Source organism: Bipolaris sorokiniana (assembly GCF_000338995.1).
Source record: "Bipolaris sorokiniana ND90Pr unplaced genomic scaffold COCSAscaffold_12, whole genome shotgun sequence".
NCBI lineage: Eukaryota > Fungi > Ascomycota > Dothideomycetes > Pleosporales > Pleosporaceae > Bipolaris > Bipolaris sorokiniana.
The window spans coordinates 5,578-28,919 of NW_006911906.1; the positions used below are offsets into that span (position 1 = coordinate 5,578).

The 23,342-nt window shown below is 46.3% G+C and overlaps 4 protein-coding genes across 4 annotated transcripts; 1 reads left to right on the forward strand and 3 right to left on the reverse strand.

Annotated features, from left to right (window-relative positions):
* Positions 1-7,212: 7,212 nt before the first annotated feature.
* COCSADRAFT_229682 (uncharacterized protein) lies at positions 7,213-9,433 on the reverse strand. The gene is made up of 3 exons (XM_007704475.1): positions 8,779-9,433; positions 7,539-8,731; positions 7,213-7,447 (listed from the first exon to the last, which is right to left on the reverse strand). The coding sequence occupies exons 1-2, from the start codon at positions 9,364-9,366 to the stop codon at positions 7,610-7,612; spliced, it is 1,710 nt and encodes a 569-aa protein (XP_007702665.1). The 5' UTR covers positions 9,367-9,433; the 3' UTR covers positions 7,213-7,447; positions 7,539-7,609.
* A 340-nt stretch (positions 9,434-9,773) lies between these two features.
* COCSADRAFT_96188 (uncharacterized protein) lies at positions 9,774-12,118 on the reverse strand (the record flags this gene model as incomplete). Its single annotated transcript, XM_007704476.1, has 2 exons — positions 9,774-10,928; positions 10,979-12,118. 2 exons carry the CDS (start codon positions 12,116-12,118, stop codon positions 9,774-9,776), a joined length of 2,295 nt encoding a protein of 764 aa, XP_007702666.1.
* A 794-nt stretch (positions 12,119-12,912) lies between these two features.
* Positions 12,913-15,002, reverse strand: COCSADRAFT_96564 (glycoside hydrolase family 31 protein; the record flags this gene model as incomplete). Its single annotated transcript, XM_007704477.1, has 3 exons — positions 12,913-13,463; positions 13,515-14,127; positions 14,181-15,002. 3 exons carry the CDS (start codon positions 15,000-15,002, stop codon positions 12,913-12,915), a joined length of 1,986 nt encoding a protein of 661 aa, XP_007702667.1.
* A 2,613-nt stretch (positions 15,003-17,615) lies between these two features.
* On the forward strand, positions 17,616-19,368 carry COCSADRAFT_183345 (glycoside hydrolase family 39 protein). Its single transcript, XM_007704478.1, has 3 exons — positions 17,616-18,334; positions 18,406-19,099; positions 19,184-19,368. Exons 1-3 carry the CDS (start codon positions 17,745-17,747, stop codon positions 19,250-19,252), a joined length of 1,353 nt encoding a protein of 450 aa, XP_007702668.1. The 5' UTR covers positions 17,616-17,744; the 3' UTR covers positions 19,253-19,368.
* The last annotated feature ends 3,974 nt before the right edge of the window (positions 19,369-23,342 follow it).

Consider the following 23,342-nt stretch of genomic DNA (forward strand, 5'->3'; position numbering starts at 1 on the left):
TCAGGTATTCTCTTACTGAGGCTGGGAGTTCGGGAACTTGGGGGAGTAACAGGCGCAGGCGGTCCCGTTGGGTCGTCTGCGGAGGCCTTAGCAACGCCAACGGGGTTAGGGGGAAACGTAGTGACGGCCGGGGGTGTCAGTACCGCAGGTGTGGCAGCTGTAGCAAGCTGGGTCTTTTCAATCTCGAGTTTAGTAATCTGCTTCTGGTCGGCTGCTAGCTGCTCCTTCTGGTACTGAATGACAGCTTCTCTCTCCTTGACCTGGATCCGCAGAGACTGCTCCTGGTCCTGGGACGCGGCGTGGTTTTCCTCGAGTTTCTGGGTATACTGGGCAGTGTTGCGTAAGTACATTAGCCATTCCCCTGGATGCGCTGCTACACTAGCAGTGAGTTCGTCAGGCGTCTCTGGGAAGGAGGGGGGCTCGGGGCGGTTCATGGCGGTGAAATACACGGGCCTGTGGGGGGGAGCTACGTAATGTCACGGTACGGGCTCACGGGCAGAGAGGACAGGCGCGTGTACAGGTTCTATTGCTACAGCTAATCAACAGGCTCTCACTACAGGTAATATAGAGTAGAAGACAGGACGTAGCTCGAAGAGCTACACTAGTGAAGTTGCGGCGGTTTTGCAGAATCCGGGTGCTCGGACCCTCACCCGGATTCTGTCGGCAGCCAATCAGACGATCGCGCGCCGGCCACTCAGCCAGCGCCGTGACACTATTCTAGTCCGCACTAAGGTAGGTAAGTATTACGTTAGTGTTCCGTGAGGCTTATCTGGCGATGCAGTGGAGTTGGCGTGCTTAAGGAGAGTTTGATAAGACTAATCTATTTGATAGACTAACTTGTGATAATCTTATTAAGTAAAGATACTAGTAAGAAAGTACAATTTAAGTTGACCATAACGAATGTAATAATGAAATCTAACCCATTCTTATATCCGTTGCCTTTGGTCCTGCCATCCCTTACTTCCCTGCCATCCCTGGGATGGTTGTGATGTTGGGGATGGCTGCCATCCCAAGGCGTCCTGCCATCCCTCGGATGGTTGCCCTTGGCGGGATGGCACATCACGTGACCTAGCCCCGCGATGATCATTACCTTCTGACGTGGACGTCCATAGGCCTTCAGCCATCTCGTCATTTGTCAAGGAGAGAATCCTTCTTGTTACTTGTAACATATTACTCAGACTAAATACCTAGGCTATATTTTAACTAACAAAGGTCTAGAAGTTAACCTAGAAAAAGTAGACGCCTTACGAGACTAGAAACCACCTATAACTGTTACTACTATAAAGTCGTTCCTAGGATTTATAGGGTTCTACCAACAATTCGTCCTAGAATACTTATAAATTATAAAACCTCTTCTCGCTCTCTAGAGTCCCTCTAGACCCTTTATATAGAATTTGGACTGCGATTAAGCTTTTAAAAAATTAAAATTAGCCCTCTTTTTAATACCTACCTTATATTACTATTAACTAGAGTATAATACGAAGGTAGAGACTAACGCCTCCGATGGCGTTATAGCTAGTATGTTATCCTAAAAATAACCTAACGATAAATGGTGCCCTATAGCGTTCTATAGTAAGGTCTTATTTGAATTGGAACTAAATTAGGAGATCTATAATAAAGAACTATTTGCTATCCTTATAGCCTTTAGCAAATGGCGACCTAAGCTCCTATTAGCTTAAGCCTAGGTCGACGTCTATTTAGATTATCATTCTCTAGAATACTTTATAAGTACTAAGGTTCTTAACGCTAGATAAGTAAGATAGGCCGAAGAGCTAGCCCCCTTTAATTTCTATATCTAATATACCCTCGGAAAGAGTAATACTCGCGCAGATATCCTTTCTTATTAGGAATAAGATATAGAAAACCTTAAAATAGCCTAAACTAATAATAGGTCGTGGGTTCTACTAGGACCGCACCAACTTGACAGCTGGATTAACTCTAACCTAGCTTAAGCCTACGTGGCCCGACTGTAAATTCATTATTATTTTATTTTAGCAGTCGAGGCTACTTTAGAGCTAATATCCCTAGACTCTCTTAAACTTATTAAAGCTGTCTTATAACTTAACCGTTCCTCCTTTATAGAAGAAAGGACCACCCTTCTGGGTAAGTTCTAACTCCGCGGTGACCTCCTTCTGTATAAGAACTAACTATACGTTCTCTCTACTTCTATTCTTTGTACCCGTCTTATCTAGGAAGCCTATAATTAGGTATCCTCTGCACACCTCAGTGCTAAGAAAACTTATTAGCTACTAGCCCGGAAGTACTACTAGAAAGGAATAGAGTCTTCTTATAAAAGATATGTATAAAATTACATAGCTTATTGTAAGATATATCTAAGATAGACTCAAGTCCTAGATATAATTCACCCCCTCCTTATTCCTAACTGGCTAATATAGCACCTGTGCATCGACTTTAAGAAATTCCCCTAAGACAGGTCTGGTTATAACATAATTATGGTCGTTATTAACCGCCTATCTAAATAGGCTATTTCTATTCCTTATAATAAAACCATTAACGTGAGGGGTATAGCTGAGTTATTCGTTTAGTAGGTGTACTATTTTAGCTATACGCCCGAAACCATCATCTCAGACAGAGGTCCTTAGTTTATCTCTAGTTTTTAGTCCGAATTCTATCAGATCCTAGGCGTTAAAGTAAAACTATCTACCATCTACTATAAAGAAACTAATAGCTAGACTAAGATTATAAATAAGTATATTAATTAGAGGCTACGTCCGTTCGTAGCCTACTACTAGGATAACTAGAGTGAGTTACTCCCTCTAATTAATAGAGCCCAAATTTCCCTACCTTACTCTTCTATTAGTATGTCCCCGTACTGGATCTTATACGGAACCGAACTAAGGCAGAGCTGGGACTAGGACTAGAAAGAGAGTAAGCTATCCCCTACCAATAAGCTCAACCATTAGGATGCTCTCGCCCTAGCTACTAGAATATACGCTGCCTAGAAGGTTGCTAAGGAATAAATGGAGAAAGCCTAGGATTAGATACGAACCGTGGTAAACCGATACTGACGTTCTATTAACTAGAAAGTTAGAGACTAAGTCTTCTTAGACACGAAAAACCTTACTACGGATCGCCCCAGCTATAAGTTATCTGATAAATAGGAGGGACCTTTTAAGGTGCTAGAAAAGGTAGGAAATTCTTATCGCCTATAGCTACTAGAAGGGTTCTAAATCTATAATGTCTTTACTCCGGAATTACTCTGTAAAGACCCTTAAGATCCCTTACTTAGATAAGAAGCCCCTAAGCTGTTAGGAACCTCTATCTAAGGAGTAGAAGAGTGGGAAGTTAAAGAAGTCTTAGCTAGTAAAGTGTATCGCTCGAAGCTTAAGTATTAGGTAAGGTAGATTAGATATAATCTGGACTCTATCTAGTACCCTACCTTAAACTTTATAGGGGCACTCTATAAGCTTAAGATCTTCTATAACTAAAATCTAATAAAACTAGGACCTCCCTATTCCTTATTAAAGTGGATCTAGGTATAGGAGCAAGGTATAGAGAATATAACTTTACTGTAAGATGATTAAATATAGGGAAAAGAAAAATAATTCTTTATAATGGGTATAGAATAAAAACTAAAACGCCCTAGAAATAAACCTAATCTAACTAACTATCTACTATACTGAACACCTAATTAATGGGGGAGTTAGAAGACTCTCCTGCCCTATTCTCTAGACCATGGAGGTCTACTGATAGAGTTTTCTCTATCTCTCTCTCTAACTCCCCCTCCAACTCCTTCTCTAACTCGCCCCTGGAACTAATATCTATAGGGTCTGAGATAAAAGTCCCACCAGCCTCTATAGTATTCTCTACTACCGCCACACGGCTCTCCAGCCGGCGTAAGCTATCCCGAATCTCTACCAGCACCTAGTGCGTGGCGGAGAGAAGCCTAACTACGGATAACTCCTTCTTCTAGCTCTTTGTTACCTGGACCTAGCGAGCTAGATCTAGGGCGGCGGACTCGAGACGCTGCTTAGCAGCGTACTGGTCGTTCTCTGGCTTGTCACTATAGTGGGTAGCAGCTACTAGGTCTATCGCTGCGAGAAAAACGGCGAACTCGGCCTTAACGTACTCTAGAACCTATTAGAGTTAGTGACGTCTTATAATTAGAAGGATTTAAAAAACTTATAGAGGAGCACTTCTCCTTCTACTAAGTGTAATAATTGTACTTCTTAGACTCTACGGTACCGAAACGGTAGTCTATATTATGGACTCCGCGCGCAAAGGCACGAACTGAACGAAGACAGATAAGACGGTACGCCTCCGGAAGCGCGCCAGTAGAGTAACGCAATAGTATGATGTGTGTATGTGTGTGTATAGGAGGAGTAGAATTTTTTTAGTATTTTGGTGATAGTAAGTATAGACGCGTGCTGTTAATATACTTAGTGAGTAAACGGATTTAATATTACGTGCTGAGTGGATTCTCCTTAGCCTGGAGGCTGTTCGGGGCCTAGCCGAGACCCTGTATAGAAGGATAACGACATTAAGTAAATAGACAAATAAACAAATATTGAAATTTTTTTAATAGCTACGGGACTAGCTGTTAATAGAGGGGGGGGTAGTGTAATAGTTTGAGTATACACTGAACTAATATCTGAAAGGGATCCGAACATGGGCACGTACTAGCCGAGGGCAGATCTGCTGATATAAAACCCCACCTTCTCTATACCGTAGCTCGATAGATTTTTGATATCCTTTCGTATAAGACCTATAGGTGTCTATTCGAATCAAGGCTCGTTTGATGTCCCACGCACTCCTATATGCCTCTGAGTGACGCTACTGCCGATACTGATCCGAGTAGTCTTGCCTGCGCCGTTACAAATCTAGTTAAGACGATAAAGCAGAAGTAGGATATTATAGACAATAATATCTATAACTTTAATAAAACTAGCTTTACAATAGGCAAGATTTTATTATAGTTAGTTATTATAGCCTTAGAAGGACATAGTAAAAAGAAGCGGATATAGCTAGGCAACCGTGAGTAGGTTACTGTGATCTAAGGCGTAGGCGCGTCTAGTTACTAGATACTACCCTTTATTATCTTTACGGGCAAGGTGCTTATTAACGTCTAGTTTAAGAATCTGCCTGCCGACTAGGTGCTTAAAGTTAGTCCTAATAGCTGGACGAATAACCAGCTTACTCTTACGTGGTTAGAGCACTTTAATACCTATATAAAGAGGCATACTGTGGGTAGATATCAACTACTTATTATTAACGGCTATGAGAGTTACTGCTCTATTAATTTTTAAGATCTTTATAAGGAGAAGAATATAGTTCTTCTCTGCATACTTGCGCACTTATCTTATCTATTACAGCCTCTTAACGTCGCCTACTTCTCGCCGTTGAAGCGTAAGTACGGTGACGCTGTTTTAGGCTTAGCACGTAACCGCACTAACTATATCAGCAAGGAGACCTTCTTACTAGCCTTTAAGGCTGCTTTTAAGCAGTCTATTACAAAGGAGAATATCTAAGCTGGCTTTAGAGTAGCTAGTCTAGTCCTACACGACCTACAGGCTGTGCTATCGAAGCTTAATATAGTGGTGCAGACGCCAAAATAATTACTATAACGGGTAGCTACTTAGGAGACGCAGATACCACGCAACGCGCGCGAAGTCGAGGCTTAAAGTACTCTTATTTAATAGAGAGTAAGAAACCGTTCTAGGTCTTCTATAAGTTCTTTAGACGAAAAGATCGCGCAGCTTAGTAAGGGTGCGTAATAGATAGCATATAAGATGGTGTTACTACGCGAGAAAGTAGGTAGCCTTAAAGCAGCTCTAGATATAGTAATAAAGCGTAAGAGCCGTAAGCGGCGATATATACGGATAGAAGAGACTCTTACTATCGGCGAGGTACAAGAAGTACTAGCTGAACAGGCGGATAGCAGCCGTGGCGACGGTGAGAGTACGTCAAAGAGGGTGCGAGGAGAGAGGCGGTGCGGGCGTTGTAAGCAGACTGGACACAACGCTCGTACCTACGCAGTTAAGATAGATAGTGCAAGTGATAGTAGTAATTCTAATAATTAATTTGGTATATTATAATAGTTTATTGACTGTTGTAAAAGACTGTGATAACGTGTCGACGTCGACGCGCTGGTGGGGCGTGATTAGCTCACTTGGGTGATCAGCTCGCTTGTGAACCACGTTAGTTAATAAAATCTATTATTATATGACTATGGTGCCTATCTATAATAAGTAATTAGTAAGAAGATTGAGCTTTTAGCTTAGTAGCTAGATCGAACACTTATTTAAGCCATTGGAGACTAATATTATCGTTCGACCAGCCAGTAGCTGATGCGGTAATATACATAGTATGTATATCTAGATTAAAACCTTAGAGCTATAAGTTCTGGATAGAGCTGGATTTGCTGGAGTAGATAATACTTAGATTTAGATATAATCTATCCGCGTAGATACACGCGATTAGCGTAATCTATTCGCGATTACTATCTTAAATATTTAATCTTTTTAACTTAGACTTAAGAGCAGCTTTAGAAAAGATTTAGACTAAACGGGACTATACTCTAATTATAAAGCCTTTCTCATCTATATTATATATATATCGCGGCTCTACGTTATATTAATTAATTTTTTGGCGTAGAAGCTCGAAGTAGAGCTAATATTTCTTTTCTAAATTAGCTCGGCGCTAGCTGCGATCGATTAGCGTGGTACGCTTAAGTATAATAAGATACGAGTTGCGATAAATAAAGCGATTAACCTAGTAGTATCTGAGCTACTTCTAAGCTAGCTACAATGCGATATTTCGAATGATACTCCGTATAGGTAGTAGGCCTCGCTTAGTAAGTCTATTAATATAATTGATAAGCTTAGCTTCATGTTATGGGTGGACTGCCTACTAGTTTTGTGCAGCTGCTTATCTAGAGCTAGAAATACCTCAGTAGCGGCGGCTCAGCGTTTCTAGGTCAACACTATATTTTTTTGCAATTTGAGAGTATACAAGCTTTTTATTAGGCTTTAGCGCGTTAATAGCAGTAAGCGCAGCGTCAATTGATTGCATTATGGTCACGTTATAGGTGGTTGAAGTGGATAGAATAATTGGTGTTGGAGGACGTAATCCGGCGTTGGCCCGTCCGCGGCGTTGGCCCGTCCGGCACCTCTATCCGCTTTACGTACTAGTCTCAATAAATATCGGAATTTTTTTTCTTCAATAGATATATCTTAGAAGGCCTAAGCCACTCTACTGATATAATGTTTATTTACTTATTAGAGAAAGGTTATACTAAAGTATCTAAGCGGGTTATCTAGGCGCTGCTCAGACAATAAGTAGAATCTAGGTGCTTAGGGTAACACCCGGATTCTAGGCTCGTTATCTGAACGTATTTCGGATGCCGCGTACGTAGCTTGAACCGAGATCTCATTAAGGAGCTATCCAAAGGGCGTTCAGCCCGTTACAACTCTTATCTTTATTCAACCTTTTATAGGTAAGGTTATTAGCGTACGAGCTACTTTTTAGGTAGTTTTACGAGCGAAGTAAGTAATCTAATTTATACAGAAAAAACTTACTATAGTGTGACTAAGGTATAAGGAAGGCCAAGGCCTATTCTTAGGTTTGAGGTTTACAGACAAATATGAGATTAGGGTTGCTGGGTTAAAGCGTTTCTCTTAGTGGTTGTGTCGGTGTAGGCATTTACCTCATGGTTCTTGAAGTCCCTAGCTCGGACACCTTCTGCGAATAATATGTCGATCTCCTCGAAAGTGCGTCCTTTGGTCTCAGGTAGGCGTAGAAAAGTCCAGATAAAGAAGAGGAATGCAAAGCCACCCCAGAAAAATCCTGTTTTTCCCTTCCAGTCACCAGCGGTTGGGTTGAGCATGTAGGGATTGACGACGTTGCTGATGATCTGCGCGATGTAGTAGGCTATGCGGCTAAGGCAAACACTCTTGCTACGTAATCGAGTTGAGGACACCTCGGTGATAATGGCGTAACAAATTGGTCCAACGGTGAGATAGTAGATCGCGAGCCACCCAAGCATCAGACCAGCTTGGGCATAGTTTCCTTGCGATGATCTGGCGTCGCCAGCACTTATGGCGCCGACAGTTACGAGAATCGCAGTAAGTCCACCCAAGCCCCAAAGGTAGATGGTTCGACGGCCGCAGTAGGACATGAGAAACCAGGATACGACCGTGCCAATTGATGCAATACCCAGACCACCAATAGACATCTTGAAAGAAATGCTGCTGGGAAGACCGGCCTGAACGAAAAAGTATGTTGGGGTGCCGCCCATAGCTGAGCCGCAGAAGGGCTGAGCGGCAAAAGCCATGCAAGCAATCTCGGTACGACGCAGGTCTATGCCCTTGAAGCATTGCCAGTAAGACGTATCCTTGCTAAGCGACACTTCCAGCTCGTTTGTATGGACCATCATCGCGACCTTCTGCTTGATTGAGTCTAGCTGGGACGGTGAAGAAAGGCGTTTCAACATCTTTTCTGCCATTCTAAGGTCACCTTTACGGACATAGTGCCACGGTGACTCGGGAGCGGAGAAGAGCACCAGGAAGAGCGGAATGGGCCATACCCACTGGATGGCAAACGGAATGCGATATGACCATTGGCTGGTACCACCTGAGAATGCCGACTGTACAGCTGCAGAGATGAGTTGTCCGAAAGCCCAACAGAGATTGACATATACGGCGAGATATCCCCGCAAGGCCATGGGGCAGACCTCGCTCGCATAGGCAGGTGCCATAGTTGCGAAAACGCCCTGTAAGTATTAGTGAAAATTCCAAACTTTCTCGATTGAGCACTTACCCATGGTATACCGCAGAGAAATTGGCCTACAAGTAAAACCGGCAAACTGGGCGCGGAGAACGAGATAGCGATGAAAGCGCAAATGAAGACCAAAGAAGTGAGAAGGACCGGGCGGTAGCCATATCTTTGGCAGAAGTATCCATTGGCAAAGGCACCGATGATAGTCCCACACCCAACGGCGTTGCCAAGTCCTGCCTGCCAGGAGGCCGTAATTTGACAGGCTCCGCTAGAATCGCACTGACCGTACCGGCGAGCGAAGGCTGGCTGGGCGAAGAAAGAGTAGATGAGGACGATGTCGTAGCCTTCCATGATGATACAGTTCGATAACAAGACGGACCACATCACCGATTTGGGGTGAAGACGGAGGGCTTGCCAAGGTGTAAGATCATGTTCCTCTTCAGCCGCCTGCCTGGCTTGATGAAATCCTTCATCGTGCCCATCCAGGATAACTTCGTTCTTAGTTAGGGTAGACATGAGAATGCTGTTGGGCGCAACTGTATAGTACAATAGAGAAGATGACCGACTTGGGATCCATGCAAGTAATGATAAGCAGGGATATATAGTTGCGTTGTCGAGGGAGAGTAACATTGCGCAGTCTCATCCTTCAATCTAATCCCAGGCCCCCACCGGAGCAAGAGCCCGATAATCTGGGGTAAAATCCGGCTGGGGTTGCATGTGGAGAAGCAGGGGAGGTGTTAACGAACCAGGTGACACGAGCTACGGCGGGGTCGACCAGCCCCAGTAGGCAATCCCCCCAAAATTTAATACAGTCTCCACTCTTGGGCAGTGTGAACTACTGGGATGGTAGTTCATTTTTATTAAGAGACAATTGTGGAGAATTTCGACTGCGCAGGAAAAAGATCTCTATAAATTGGGATTTCGATTACGAAGGAAGTTGGCTTCGGACTCAAGATTTTGTCTGTGCCAGAACAGCGCCTAAATTTACCTTTATGTGGATCCATTGGTATGGGGACGAACGTGCACAATCAATATTTTCAGACCAGCGCCAAGCACCAGGGGAAGATTAGAGAGCTCTGGTTCGTGCTATTCCGCTCCGCACGCGCCATGGTCTCGAGTATCCCACTCAATGACTTTACATAGCACTCCTCAATACCCCATGTGAATTGTGGAGCTGTATTGTCCGTGTTGACACGCGCTCGCGACCCCGCCAGAAGGAGGCTCCTTCCTTCTCGAAGAATATTAGGGGCAGCTTGGGGATCAAGGATATTGCCAACCCTCGAAATGTTGGGACACATCCTATGACCAACGCGTACGAACAGCTGTACGAGCTCATCATCCAAAGGTCGGTCCAGATGACAGAAGCTTGGCTCTGGAACACCATCTCTGTCGTTGAAAATAGCCTCAGAAGCTTCTGGTAGTTGCATGGTCACGCAGAACGACCACAAAGTAAGGGTTGCGATAAAGATGGCGTAGGGCTCTTGCACACTGTCTCGACTGTACCTTCGTACATGCCAGTAAAGCGCAGCACAGTGAATCACGGCAAGTCTGGTCTTATATTTATCTTCAACGACCCACTGCAGTAACTCATTTCGTGCGCGATCTAGACAAATCCGGCTGTCAGTCTGAGCTCCGTACTGAGTAATATCCGTCAGATCTCTCGCCAAAGATTGAATGCAACCAGTAGGCGTGAGTATTGTGATACGTGCGAGGTGCAGTTGTAAGATTGTATGGTGTTCAAACCCAGAGGATGTTGCCACTTTGCTGTTGGCATGCCAGTGCAATATGTCCAAGGAGTCGCAAGCACTGTTCCGCCACTTGGAACCTATCTGAGTCGAAGGAAGCCAGTCCAAAGATGGACGATTGTGTTGAATGGCGCTTCGATGTTCTGCCATCGCTGAAGGAATCCACGATCTCAGTCGACTTGCCGTCAGCATATCCTTTGTATGGCGGTAGATTGCGTGTATCAGTAGTCCCACACTGAACTCGTTAAGACCCACGGGTAATCTCTTTTCCATATAGAGAACCTCGAGGGCCTCAGTCAATGTCATAGATTGGGGAAACCCATGCTCCGGACGATTCTGCAAGCTGCCCTGCCATATGTCTTCGCATGACGGCAGTTTGGTTCTCACATCATCAAGGTTCAACAAAGGTCGAACTCCAAATTCGTACATCATTGAACAGTCGAACAACTGTTCCAGTCAGCTGATAAGATCAGTGATGAAAAGTTGATGCTACACACCCAGAGTGAGATCCCAGTCCGGATTCTCGCTTCGCTCCTCAACCAGCTTGGTGAGCCGGGAGACGTGCACGTAGACAGGACACTACTGTTCTCGGAACTTAGTTCGAGAAGTTTTAGAGAGCGACAGCTATTAACAAGATCATGACGCACTCTCAGTGCCTTGTTCATGGATCCCTGCGTTCCTGACTGCATCAGGCAAACAAGGTGCAGTATACCAGCTTGCAAAGTTTGAACATCAGCGGGACTGGTTGACATCAGATTTTCACCAGGTACGTATAAATCATTGTCGATGACATTATCCAGTACGGAGTAACGCCCATGTTTGCAACGATCAAGCGCAGCGTCTAGCCTTTCCGAGAGGATATTATATGAATCTCGAGATCCGGGAACGAATCTGGACCCTATGGCAGCAACAGCAAGGAGAAGCAGCCATCTCTGGGGGCTTTCTTCTTCGAAAGTCGTTTTACGCAGGAAAGGGAAGACCGGGTTGAAGCGTGCAAAGTACTGCTGCACGTAGAGCTCAATCTGTGCATGAGTAGGGAATGCCGTTGATTCGATGCCTGATTCGATCGAATCAAGTCCATGGTGTCTGAGTGTATCAAGCAATGTACCGTATGCTTCCTCAGAGCATAGTGTAGATGAGCAGGATGAGTAAGCTGCTTCCGGTGCATTACCTATCTTGAGACCGGTCGGTAGCGCTTGATTAATAGCAAGTGAGCCGCGATCATGGTATCGGCCTCTGAATGGCGCACGTGAGCCATCGCCGTTAACATAGTATTCTGCACTAGCGGTGAGGGGCGTTTGCGTACTCTGCGCGCTGTCGCAACTTGAAGTTTCAATCGCCAAAGAGGTAGATTGGTGGGTTTGCTGACGAAAACTGTGATCCATGTCATGTACCGTTGGGATAATGGCGTCTGGTGTTTGTTGTCCGCGCGGGTCAAGTGGGGACTTTCCAGTGCCATTGTTGGGTAACATGTTCCAGTCAATATCGTACTGATATCCAGGCGAGATCCAATTGATGCCTAGTGGGCCAAGGTCGGGAAGGTCAAGGTCGTAAAGCGTAACAACATCACCCAATGACGCACCCCAGATGCTGTTCTCCTCTCTAGGTTCATTGGGAGCTGCGTTATCCCGACGCATTGCAGTACCGTCGCTCGGCGGAATCTCTACTTCACTGTCGATTGCAACGGTTTCATGGGCCATTTCTAGTAAGGCGCTTGGACCCAAGTTTTCGGGTTCGGCCAACTGCATCCCTCTCCGCTCGCTGGTATTGCCTCGTGAAACTGCTCTACCTGAGGCAGGGTAGCAACATGGCAAGTTGCGACTCGAGCATCTCTTACATGGTAAACTCCGTGAACAGCGGACCCGGTCAAGCGCACACTGCTTGCATGCTCTGGTAGAAACAGGTGTTGCTGACACTTCGTTTTGCTGCTCATGTGATGCCTTGTGACGGGTCAAGACATCACTGATCTTGGTTAGATGTCATCTTTAATACTCAGAGGATGACTTACAGTCGGGAAAACCGTTTTTCGCAGAAGGAGCATCTATATGGCTTTTCGTGTGTATGTGTGCGAAAATGACGAGTGAGATGCTCTGGCCTGTGGAATGTTTGGTTACAAACAGAGCAGCTAATATGCATCTTTGGCAGCGACTGAGTTGGTATCACACAGGCCGGTAAAGGAACAACTAGAGCATTAACACCTTGGTCATAGCGCTGTTCGGCAACTCTTATAGCGAGTATGATAAGTGGGCTGTCTGATGTTAAGGGAACAGTGCGGGGTTGTCTGGACAGCTGACCAGATTTTCGTGTTGAGACTAGTAGGTACCAGCCGGGAACAAGCGGGAAGACATATTTGGGCATATTATTGCACAACATCTTAATCCGAGGCATTAATCTCTGCTAGACTTGTGCATTAGAAATTGCACGTCGTTGTCTACGGCCTGATAAATACAGGCATTTCCTGCAAAGGAGACGCGATCGTAATATGGATGCCACCCTCGTAGGTATCTTCACTCCATAGCCTCTGCCACTTCTTGCCATCAGTCAGCTTTGGTAGATACACCGCTGTCTGCGTCTGACCCTCTGAAAAAACCGGGCAGCAGAGATACTTATCACCATACATGTACTGTTCATCGACTTCCCAACAAATGGCATCATCCGGAAACTCGAAGAAGAGCGTCCTCATGACTGGGGTGCCATACTCGTGAGCTTCCTTCATGAGCTTTCGTGTGTAAGGTCGAAGCTCTTCGCGAAACTGCATGTACCTTTTGCAGATCTCAAACACCTCCGACCCGTATGACCACACCTCGTTGTCTGCACCGCTGCGACATGATGCTCCTCCAGTATTACCGACCTTCGCCTGCCTTGGCTCGCGATCGCCATGAAGTCTCATAACAGGGCAAAATGCTCCCCACTGAAACCATCGCACGAACAACTCCCGGAACTTAGGGTCATTGGGATCACCCCCGTGGAAGCCACCAATGTCTGTTGTTCAAAGTAAGCCTTCAATTCAAGCTGGAACTGGAAGGAGGTTACCTGTTGTCCACCAGGGAATGCCGGCGATACCCATAGATAACCCTGCCGCCAGTTGGTCTCGGAAGCTGCTCCACGAAGAAGCAATGTCGCCACTCCATACAAGGGCACCGTACTTTTGACTGCCTGCCCAAGCACAACGAACAAGATTGACAACTCCAGTCTGACCCTCATCTACCATGCCCTCGTAAAAGGCACGCGAATATTCTCGTGGAAAGATGTTGCCGACGGCCAGGTTGGACCCAAGATGATACCTGTAGTTGTCGAAGTCGTACACCGTGTACTCGGGCTCGGCTTCGTCCAACCAGAAAGCCTTGATGCCCTTTGAGTAGTAGTTTTGTTTCGCCTTACCCCAGACGTACTTTCGCGATGCTGGATTGGTTGGATCGAAATGTACAGTGACGCCCTGGAATGTCATAGCTATGCGCTCGCCACGCTCTGTGCGAATGAGCAAACCCTTCTCCAGCATCTCGTCATAGTTCTCGGACTTGCGATCGACTGTTGGCCAGATGGAGACCATGAGTTCGATGCCCATATCTTGCAACTCCTTGACCATGGCGTTTGGATTTGGCCAATACGTCTCATCAAAGCGCCAATCACCCTGTTTTGGCCAGTGCTGAAGCGAGTCAATACGCGTTCTGAACGGGGTTTTAGTCTGCTGCAACTCACAAAGAAGTCGATGACGATCAAATCAATCGGCAGTTGGAGTCGTTTGTACTCTCGTGCAACATTGAGAAGCTCATCCTGGGTCTGGTAACGCAACTTGCATTGCCAGAAGCCGAGGCCATATTCTGGCATCATAGGTACTTTGCCAGTGACCTCGGCGTATGCCTCAATAATCTGCGCTGGCGTCTCTCCTGCAACGATCCAGTAATCCAAGACCGTTGTTGACCGAGCCTCGAAGCTCATGATGTTTTTGCCAAAGATCGCAGTCCCAACGGACGGATTGTTCCACAGAAAGCCATAGCCACGAGAAGACAGCGCAAATGGTACGCTAGCCTGAGAGTTGCGGTGCGCAAGTTCGATCTGAGTTCCTTTGATATCCAGGTAGGGCTGCTGGTATTGTCCCATGCCATAGATCTTCTCCTTTGGATCAAGGCTCTCGAACCTGGCCGTGAGATGATACTCACCACCAATGATTGGTTTGAACTCGCGCGCTTCAATCTCGAGAGCGCTACATTTAGGATCTGTAAGCTCTCGCCGGTTCCGAGCAAACTCCTCGAGTAGGACTTTTCCACTGTCATCACGGACAGTCACTTTACCCCGCCGCGTTACTGTAGCGCTGATACGGCCGTTCACCAGGGTAGCGCATTCATCCGTGATGTTGACATCTGATTTGGTAGGCTTGACTTGAAGCAGCGCCCAGTCCTCGGTAGGCATGCTACTGGCTTTGGTGGCACGAACGCGGAGGGAGTTTTGGCCCCACGGTTCGATCCATAGCCGTTCTGCGTCGTACGCAAATACGAGACGACCGTGCTCGTGGAAGAACATTGTTCAGCTCAAGAAAAGTGTGTCCGTGGTTCAATTAGAAATGTCTGTCGAAAAGCGGTTCGAGTGAAGCTACGCATCAGGTGCGTGCGCACAGCTTTGCAGGCAAACCAGAGCGCTGCGGCCGCAAGACCATGACAAAGGAACATCATTAATGTGGATCAGCGGGGTCCACCAGACTCGTGTACTGGTACGTGTAAAAACAGTCCACTTTCCCTTTGTTGTTCGGAGAGAAGGGTTCGTCTCCACGCGCCTCCACCGGAGCGTGAGGGGATGGCGCGCTTGCAAAGTGGGCTACTATATATAATCAGTGCGTATAATTCTCTAGCTGATATAACACTCTTTACTCTATTAAAATATCTATTTATTATCTTTAATATACAATACCTCTATCATCATAATAGCATCTATAAAGATTTTTATAATAACTAATTAGTTAAATACATAATCAATAGTTATCTATAAGAAAGCATATAAATATCCGAATACTTACCAAGTGTTCTTCTAAAGCCTATATATAGCTATAATATATAATTATACTAGATATTTGCTAAAATATTGTGTAATACTTTAATAATATTCTAGTAGTAGTAGTAAACCGATTTATGTTGTAGTAGGTACGTATTTTAGTAGCGTATTGTATTCGCTGAACTGTTACACACACTAACTACATACAGTAGCGTGGTCTCCACCGGAGGATTCGAAACGCATTCCGAGGGCACTAGCAAAGCATTGGAAGCGATTCTTCGATGCAGCCACGTTGTGCACCTATGTTACATCTACACGCCGGCGCTGTAAGTCTGGTCGGATCCAGCGAATCTAATAGACACTCTGTCGCACGGCTGGGTACGGGGGTTGCAGGTATGGGATATTAAGAAGCGTGTGTATGTTGTACGGAATATTGTTTTAGTATTAACTATAACTTAGTTTAGCTTATCTAGTGGATTCGGTGGTTGTAGTCATCCATAGTGTTAATGTCTTCTGGGTTTGTTTTTCAAACAAGCCAAACAGTTGCCTGTTACCATTTCTACTTTCTTCCGTAGATCCGTGGCGCTGTATTCTTTCTTGAATCGCCAGATCGTTACTTCCAAACTCGGATATTTCCATTCCCTGGGCTCGTGAGGAGTTGTGGGATACCGGCAGGTGAGCCTCTGATTCATACACCTCCTGCAGGGTTGACCACGGGAACATCGGACGCGGCCAAGAGTGCATTATCTGTACGCCCGCGATGAAGCTGTCGCATTCGATCTGTCGTCACCTTCTTCATGTGAAACCACATGGCGATTGAGCACGTCACTTTCCCGGATGGGTTAGTAAGAGCATTGTCATTCCAGAAAGCAGGGTGGAAGCTAGACGGAGTGAAAATGGGCAACCTACAGGCGCGAGAAACGCCTCTCGCAAAGGGACTATTGAAATGGCTTTTCGCGTGTATATATGCGTACGTGTCGTGTGAGATGTCCTTGTCTTCCAAAGCTCTGGTTGCATATGGAGCAGCAGATTGGAGATGTTTGTGTCTGCAAGGGACCCATAATCACATTGGCTGCTTATGCAAGCTGTCTCTAGATAAGAAACTGGAGGTTCCTAGAGTTGGAAGCCACAATATACCGGATGATGAGGGTCTATGTGACCTCGGCTCAAGCGGCTCCAAATTCAGGTTTGCCGCCGCCTGAATCCCACGCTTCACCAAACGAGGAAGCGCAACGGTTGAGCACTGTTTTTTCTTTTGACTAGAGTAACGAGTGGTGGGGACGATGCGTGAGCTGTCTGGAAGCTTCGGGGCCTTTCACTTGGTTCTTTTTTGTTTCTCTTCTTTTTGTCTTTATGGTATTGGTGGAGGCGGTACGACGTGGGTATTAGAACGAAAGTATCCTAACTCCTGCAACATACTGCAGAATTAATTGACATGTAAACCTTTTGAATCCTAGAGCAAAATGAGGTGACAGCTATTAAAAGATGACTAGTACTACTATATATGATAACTGCTGAACTTGGAGACGAAGGACGTATTTTTCAAGATTACAGCAACCATATATTCATAGGCATTACACGCTGGTGCTACATTCAGCACCTATGCAGATTGATACTCACTCCAACTGACAATTCACTATTAGTGCGACTAAGCTATCCTATTCTTCGTTGTTAGAGATACAAAAACGATTATCCGAACGATTTTCAATGCACAATGATTGATTCGTGTTTCAAGCACCCTTTATCTCGGAATGCTTTCGACCTGTACCCATCAAGAATATCAGCCAAATACATATTCATAGCTTGGGACCATCGTAAGACTTGAAATCTCAAAGAACCATGAACAAAAATGACGCTAGAAACGAAAAAAATCCAGTTATTATAACGGTTGCTGTTCCATACAACAAAACAAATCATCCAAGCGTTGTGCGTTGCTAGGCTTACTTTACCCCACCGGAGATATTATATTTTGACATGGGTTATGCGGGGTTACAAGCATCCCTTCTCCACCGGGAGTTCCACTAGTTTTACCCAGACTTGGGAACAATTAATTTGATTTCGCGCTACTGTAACCCCGCATCACGTCTGCAGCGACAATACTGCTTTTTGACAGACGATCAAATATACTTTTGAGAATATGTCGCTGGAAAAGGATTCCCGGATTAATTTAAAATGCTAGTAAGAGTTTGCCAAAGACATGCACACATAAGAAGAGATTGATGTACCATCTATTTGGGCATGCCACCAGGCCTGTGACCAATACATCCTCGAGAAAAGATGAAGTCATCCACAATTGCTAGTATTCTGCTTTCGAGCCTTACGCTCCTCGAAGCAGCCAGCACCCGAAGAGTAGCTAAGGGCGTTGCAACCGTCGACCTTTCCAAGACTTCCGGCCAGGCAAAATTCCTTGCTTCTGGATGGATCTACGGATTTCCCGACAACGGGACAGAAGCAGACACTTCGATTCCCTCGAATTACATTACAGACATCAAATTCGGTTCCAGCCGAGCTGGCGGTGCTCAAACGTCGTCCCGTGGCTGGATCGATGGTTACGACAGCTACCTTCCGCGCTTCAAGTCCACCCTTTCTAACTACCGTACCACTCGGAAATATAACGGCGAGTTTATACTCCTCGTCCACGACCTATGGGGAGCAGACGGCAGCAACATCCCTCGCTTCCCCGGCGACAATGGCAACTGGACCGAAACCGACGCCTTCTTGACTCAGCTCGTCAAAGACATCAAAGCTAACAACATGCTCGACGGCCTTATCCTTGACATCTGGAATGAGCCTGATATTGGAGCATTCTGGGCTCGTACTTGGCCCCAATTCCTTGATTACTACGTTCACGCCCACAACTTCTTCAAGCAAGTTTCCACGCACATTTCACTTTCTGGTTCTTCCCTAGACCACTGGCTAACCAACCCTCTCTGACCAGAAAAAACCTTCCTTCAACTATCATAAGCGGCCCTTCCATGGCCAGCTCCCCTAGCACCAACTCCGAAACATGGAAAACCTGGCTAAGCACCATAGCAAGCAAAAACGCCACCCCGGATATTTACTCCTGGCACCAAATCGGTGACTGGAGTCGCCAACCTGACGCCACAATCCCTGACTTTAACACCCTCCGCTCCTCGAACAAACTCCCTGAACGCCCCATCGACATTAACGAGTACGCAGCAAAAGAAGAGCAAACCCCCGGCTGCTCCGTGTATTACATTGCCCAACTCGAGCGGCACAATCTGCGTGGTCTGCGCGCACACTGGGGATCTGGAACGGGCCTTCACGATTCGCTCGCTGATCTGGTCTTCAAGAAGAGTGGCACCGGGTATCTTCCGAATGGGGAGTGGCAGTTGTACAAGTACTACGCCGGGATGACGGGAGAGAGACTTGCAACCAAAGCGGCGGCTGATAGTCGGTTTGACGTATTCGCGACCAAATCTGCCGACGGTCTTGTGAAAGTTATCGCGGGGACGCGCAGTGTAAAGGGTCAGTACGATATTCAGCTTAGTGGATTAAAGGGCGCGTCGGTTAGTGTTGCTACATATCGTATTGACTGGGCGGGACCTGCGGGCGAAATTGTGGCGCCCGTGGCGTTGGGTACGAGCACTGTGAACATTAGTAGTGGGATGGTGAGTGATATTCCTTTCTTCTGCTTCTTTTTTCTTTCTGGCAAAGACCTGGATATGAAGATTGCTAATGTTTCATCTGAACAGATTACTATCTCGGTTGATCTGGCGACAAATGCGACCGCGTATGCGTACGAGATTTCTGGTGCGAAGTAGTGAACTGCCACCACTCGCTTTGTTGTTGATTTCTATGCCTGGAGAGTCCTAAAATGGCCGCGTTCTGGGATCCTGTATGTGAAGTGCATAAAGGCAGTCTCTTCAATCAATCCCCATCTTTCTGTTCATATATATACCCGTACAACAGTGGTTTGCTTCCGCCCTACACATTAATTCTACCTGCATGTAATGTGCTTAAGAACTGCATGGATCCTGTATCGGCGCAGGCAAGAACTACGAGATACGTTTCGGCGATAAGGTCATTCAGAGGCATATAGGAGTGCGTAGGACATAGATAATCCAAGAATCTAATTATGTAGATACCTATAAACCTTATATAAAAGAAATGTAAAGATCTACTTAATAACTATAGTAGAGATTATATATTTATATTAGTAGGTTTCTACTAGGCTAGACGAGAACTTAGTTTAGGCTCTACTTAGATATTAGTAGCGTGGGTCTCTAAGCCGTTATAAGAAGTAGAGTCTTGAATAATCTTAACTCTACACTAGCTCTATTTAACTCTTAGTAACTCTACTTTATCTCTACCTCTATTGATTTACTACTATACTTTAGGCTAATAGACCTTGAAGAGGTGCGGAGGGGGTTAGAGGAGGCTGGGCTTTAATAGCACGCCCCTAGAGAAGAACAAAGGAAATGAGAGAAAATATCGTCTTAGAGCATCATAAATTAGGCTTGAAGCGTAAATATAAATACGAGTAGCTAACAATTAACGTAACATTGTACAAGAGAGAGAACATAAAGATCGTGGCGGTGGTGGGGTAAAGGGAGACGGAGCGCTGAACACGATCCCATAGACTGAGGGAGGAACCGCTGGTATGGTTAAACCTTAGATACAGGGCCGCTGGAATAATCATCCAGGCCAATAAAGTGCGAGAGGAAGATATCGGTAACGAAGTCAAATCCTTCGGGAACGTCAGACTCGTTCCCAGTGTCAGAAAGTAAGAAACCGCCAGTTTCAGCATCATTGATATGCTCGTATGGAGTACCTGAAGGCTCCCTAGGCTTGACCTCAGCCATCTCTGGAGTCGCAGTGCTCTGGAGCTGATCCTCGAGCTCAGTGGTGCCGGGCTTGCCACAATGAATGTCGGAGGGCTCTTTGGGTTTGTCCTTTACTTCTACTGCGTTGGGGAAGGACTTCCATTCGGTCCGATGGATTATATGGGCATTGTATATGTGTATTGCAAGGTCTCGTGCGTGCGCGGATGTGAACACTTTAGTTCCGGCGCCTGGGGACCAATTGCGCTCACAGTCGAGGCATTTGAAAACATTGGTACCGTTAAGGCAGTCGACACTTTTGTATTCTTCCAGATGGCTCGCCTCAAAGTGCTTTATGAACTTGGCCCTTGACGTCTATTGTCTGTTCTTGTGCCCTTGACACATGTTTTTGTCTCCAGGACATCCATATGCCTTCACACGCAGCATGACCTTGGCTGGCTTTTCGTGAATCGGCCCTTTGCCCTCTAGAGCTTTGCGTGAGCGTTTGACATGTTGGGGGGAAGAAGCCGGCGCCTCGTCAGGGTCTTCAGACATCTTCCGCTTGGGTGCTACCTTAGGTCAGCTTTTGAAGATGGCGTAGTAATAGTTGTTCACTTACTATTGGCACAAATCACCTGGTCCAATTCGTCCCTCTTTAACCCTGAGAGGTTATCCTGCATTTGATCGATGCTAGCTTTCTTTAAATCCTTGTATATCTGGACGATAGAGCAAATGTCCGCTCGACTTGTTTTGACCAACAGCATCTTCCGTACATTCGCATTCTGCTCCGCGGTGCCTGGATTCTCCACAAGCTGCGGATCATGATGATCGAACTTGGAAGCCAGCATTGGGGCGGTCTGTGAATAGACAGCAGATCCGTTGGCTGGAAATCCGATTGCATGATCCATGGCTGCACAAGGTGTCCGGATTGGGATATGTACCTTTTGGAAATGAACACGATATTGTTGAGAAGATAGTGGTAGGACTTGGAAAGAAAGGAGTGTCGGGAGGGATAGAAACAAGCGTGACGGCAATGCGAAGCATACCAATAGGACTGTGGGCGGGTGTAACTGTTGACGATAGTGAGTGAGGGATGAAGCCGACGAGCCTGGGACGGAAAGTATATAAAAGAGTTTGATTGAAAAAGAAAGAGCGCTAAAAGGATCGTGTACGTGTGTACGGGTGTGATTGTTAATGATAGTGAGTAAGGAATCAGAATGTCGGGCATGCGACTGAGAATGGGTAGAAAGACTGTACAAGGGAAGTGTAGAGAGGTATAGCATGTGATTGTGGGGAACTACAGAGAGGATCAGCACAGAAGTCACCTGTCGCACTAGCGATGACAGTGACCGGGAACATGGTCAGATTGGAGCTCTGGAAGATAGCCTTTGTAAGCGAGGTGCGATCGAGTGAGACACTTGACAAGTAACGGGTGACGAGTCGCAGCGGAGCTGGGGTACTCTAGAGCACGGGCCGATCACAACTGTGGGAGAAGCAGCCCTACAGACGGCCCACTCGCCGTTTTAACCCTCCCCGTTCCATAAATTCACTGACGTGTTTCCCTTCTTAGCAACCTTTCAGAGTTAACAATGTTTAAACATTTTATGGGACCGGACTGTGCGTGCAACAAGTTTGTGCTTGACAACCGACATTGCAATCTTGTCACAATTTTAACGAGTAGACATGATGCCGAGTCTTGCCAACAAAGCCGTCACTGCTGCAATTGTCACGTTAATAGTCAGATGTACATATCAGCACCACTGCCAATCAAGCAACACACACTCTCTTTCCTGTCTCGCATTCTCTGCTCAAGACGAATTACATCGCACTTAGTTCACAGTGGCAGTCGATTGCGCCTCGTGTGACTTGACACCGGATCGTACATGGCCTAATGAGGATACTTTTACAAACATCGTCATAGGAGTGTCCTTGCACTAACCGTTTTGAGCCTGCAATTGCTGCTTGGAACTAGCATTCCCAACGCGATTCATTGTGGCTAAGTATCCGCGGAGGGTACTGCTCTGAGCTGATCTTGACAGCAGTGCTCCAGGCCCGACATTGATACAGAAATGAGATACGCAGGGTCAGCAGAGTGTGAGGGTCTAGGCTAGCAGCGGCCATTAGCCGAGTGAAGCACTGCTTTCCCAAGTCGCCGAGTAGGGCATCTCTCGTCGCGCCCTTTTAGGGGAAAAGGTCTATAGCAATGTAGTTAGCACAATGTATATTGGGAACGTAATCCTATCTTTTCTCATGTTGTAACCTGTGGTTGCAGCTAGCTGCGTGATCTTGTTGTGATTCCTCGGTGCTATTGAGACGTCAAGATGCGTCAAAATTTGGCCCGGGTACCCAGGCGGATAATTGCAGTTTATCACACAATTGCCGGTAACTAGCTCTTCCTGTCCGTCATCTGGTGTTGCCAGGTGGTGACTTGACTTGGGGCTTCCCCTGTCTATTGATTGATCTGCGCCAGGTAGGCGGCACATGGCAGATCGCAAACTCTCAACGTCGATCTCGGACTTTTTTCGAGCGCTTTCGCAACATTCAAATTTCCCATTGTAGGTTCTAGAAGGTCTAGGGGCCACGCGTCGCACATGGACCTCCATTCCATCTGCATGGCGTTGCACATGCGCCAGATGCAATTCATGCCGCGGAGACGGCAGAGGATGCAGATGCTGACCCAGCGAATATCAAGTTGCGCTTCAAAGGCTTGGTACTTGCCATTATAATCCGGTCCCAGCAGCTTCGCCTACCATGGGTGGCGCATGTGATGAAACGTGCCCGCCTGTCCCTCAAATGTCCATATCCAATGAATCTGACCCTTCTTCTGTGCTCAAAGTTCTGTTCGCCTGTGCATCACAGCCTTATCTTCCTGAAAATTTCTCATTGGCGGGTGATGGAGAGCTCATTTTGGCGGCTTGCGCCGCTTAAGCTGTCTAGTCAAAGGCCTGTCAATGAGGATAGCAATAATGCGCATCCACAAGGCATCGCTTGGATCAGCTCCTGGGAACCTTGTCGATAAGCGAACCACCTCGGGCAGCGGGCAGTGGGCGCAATTCACCAGGGTTCGTTCGTTAGCTCACTCCCGTGGACT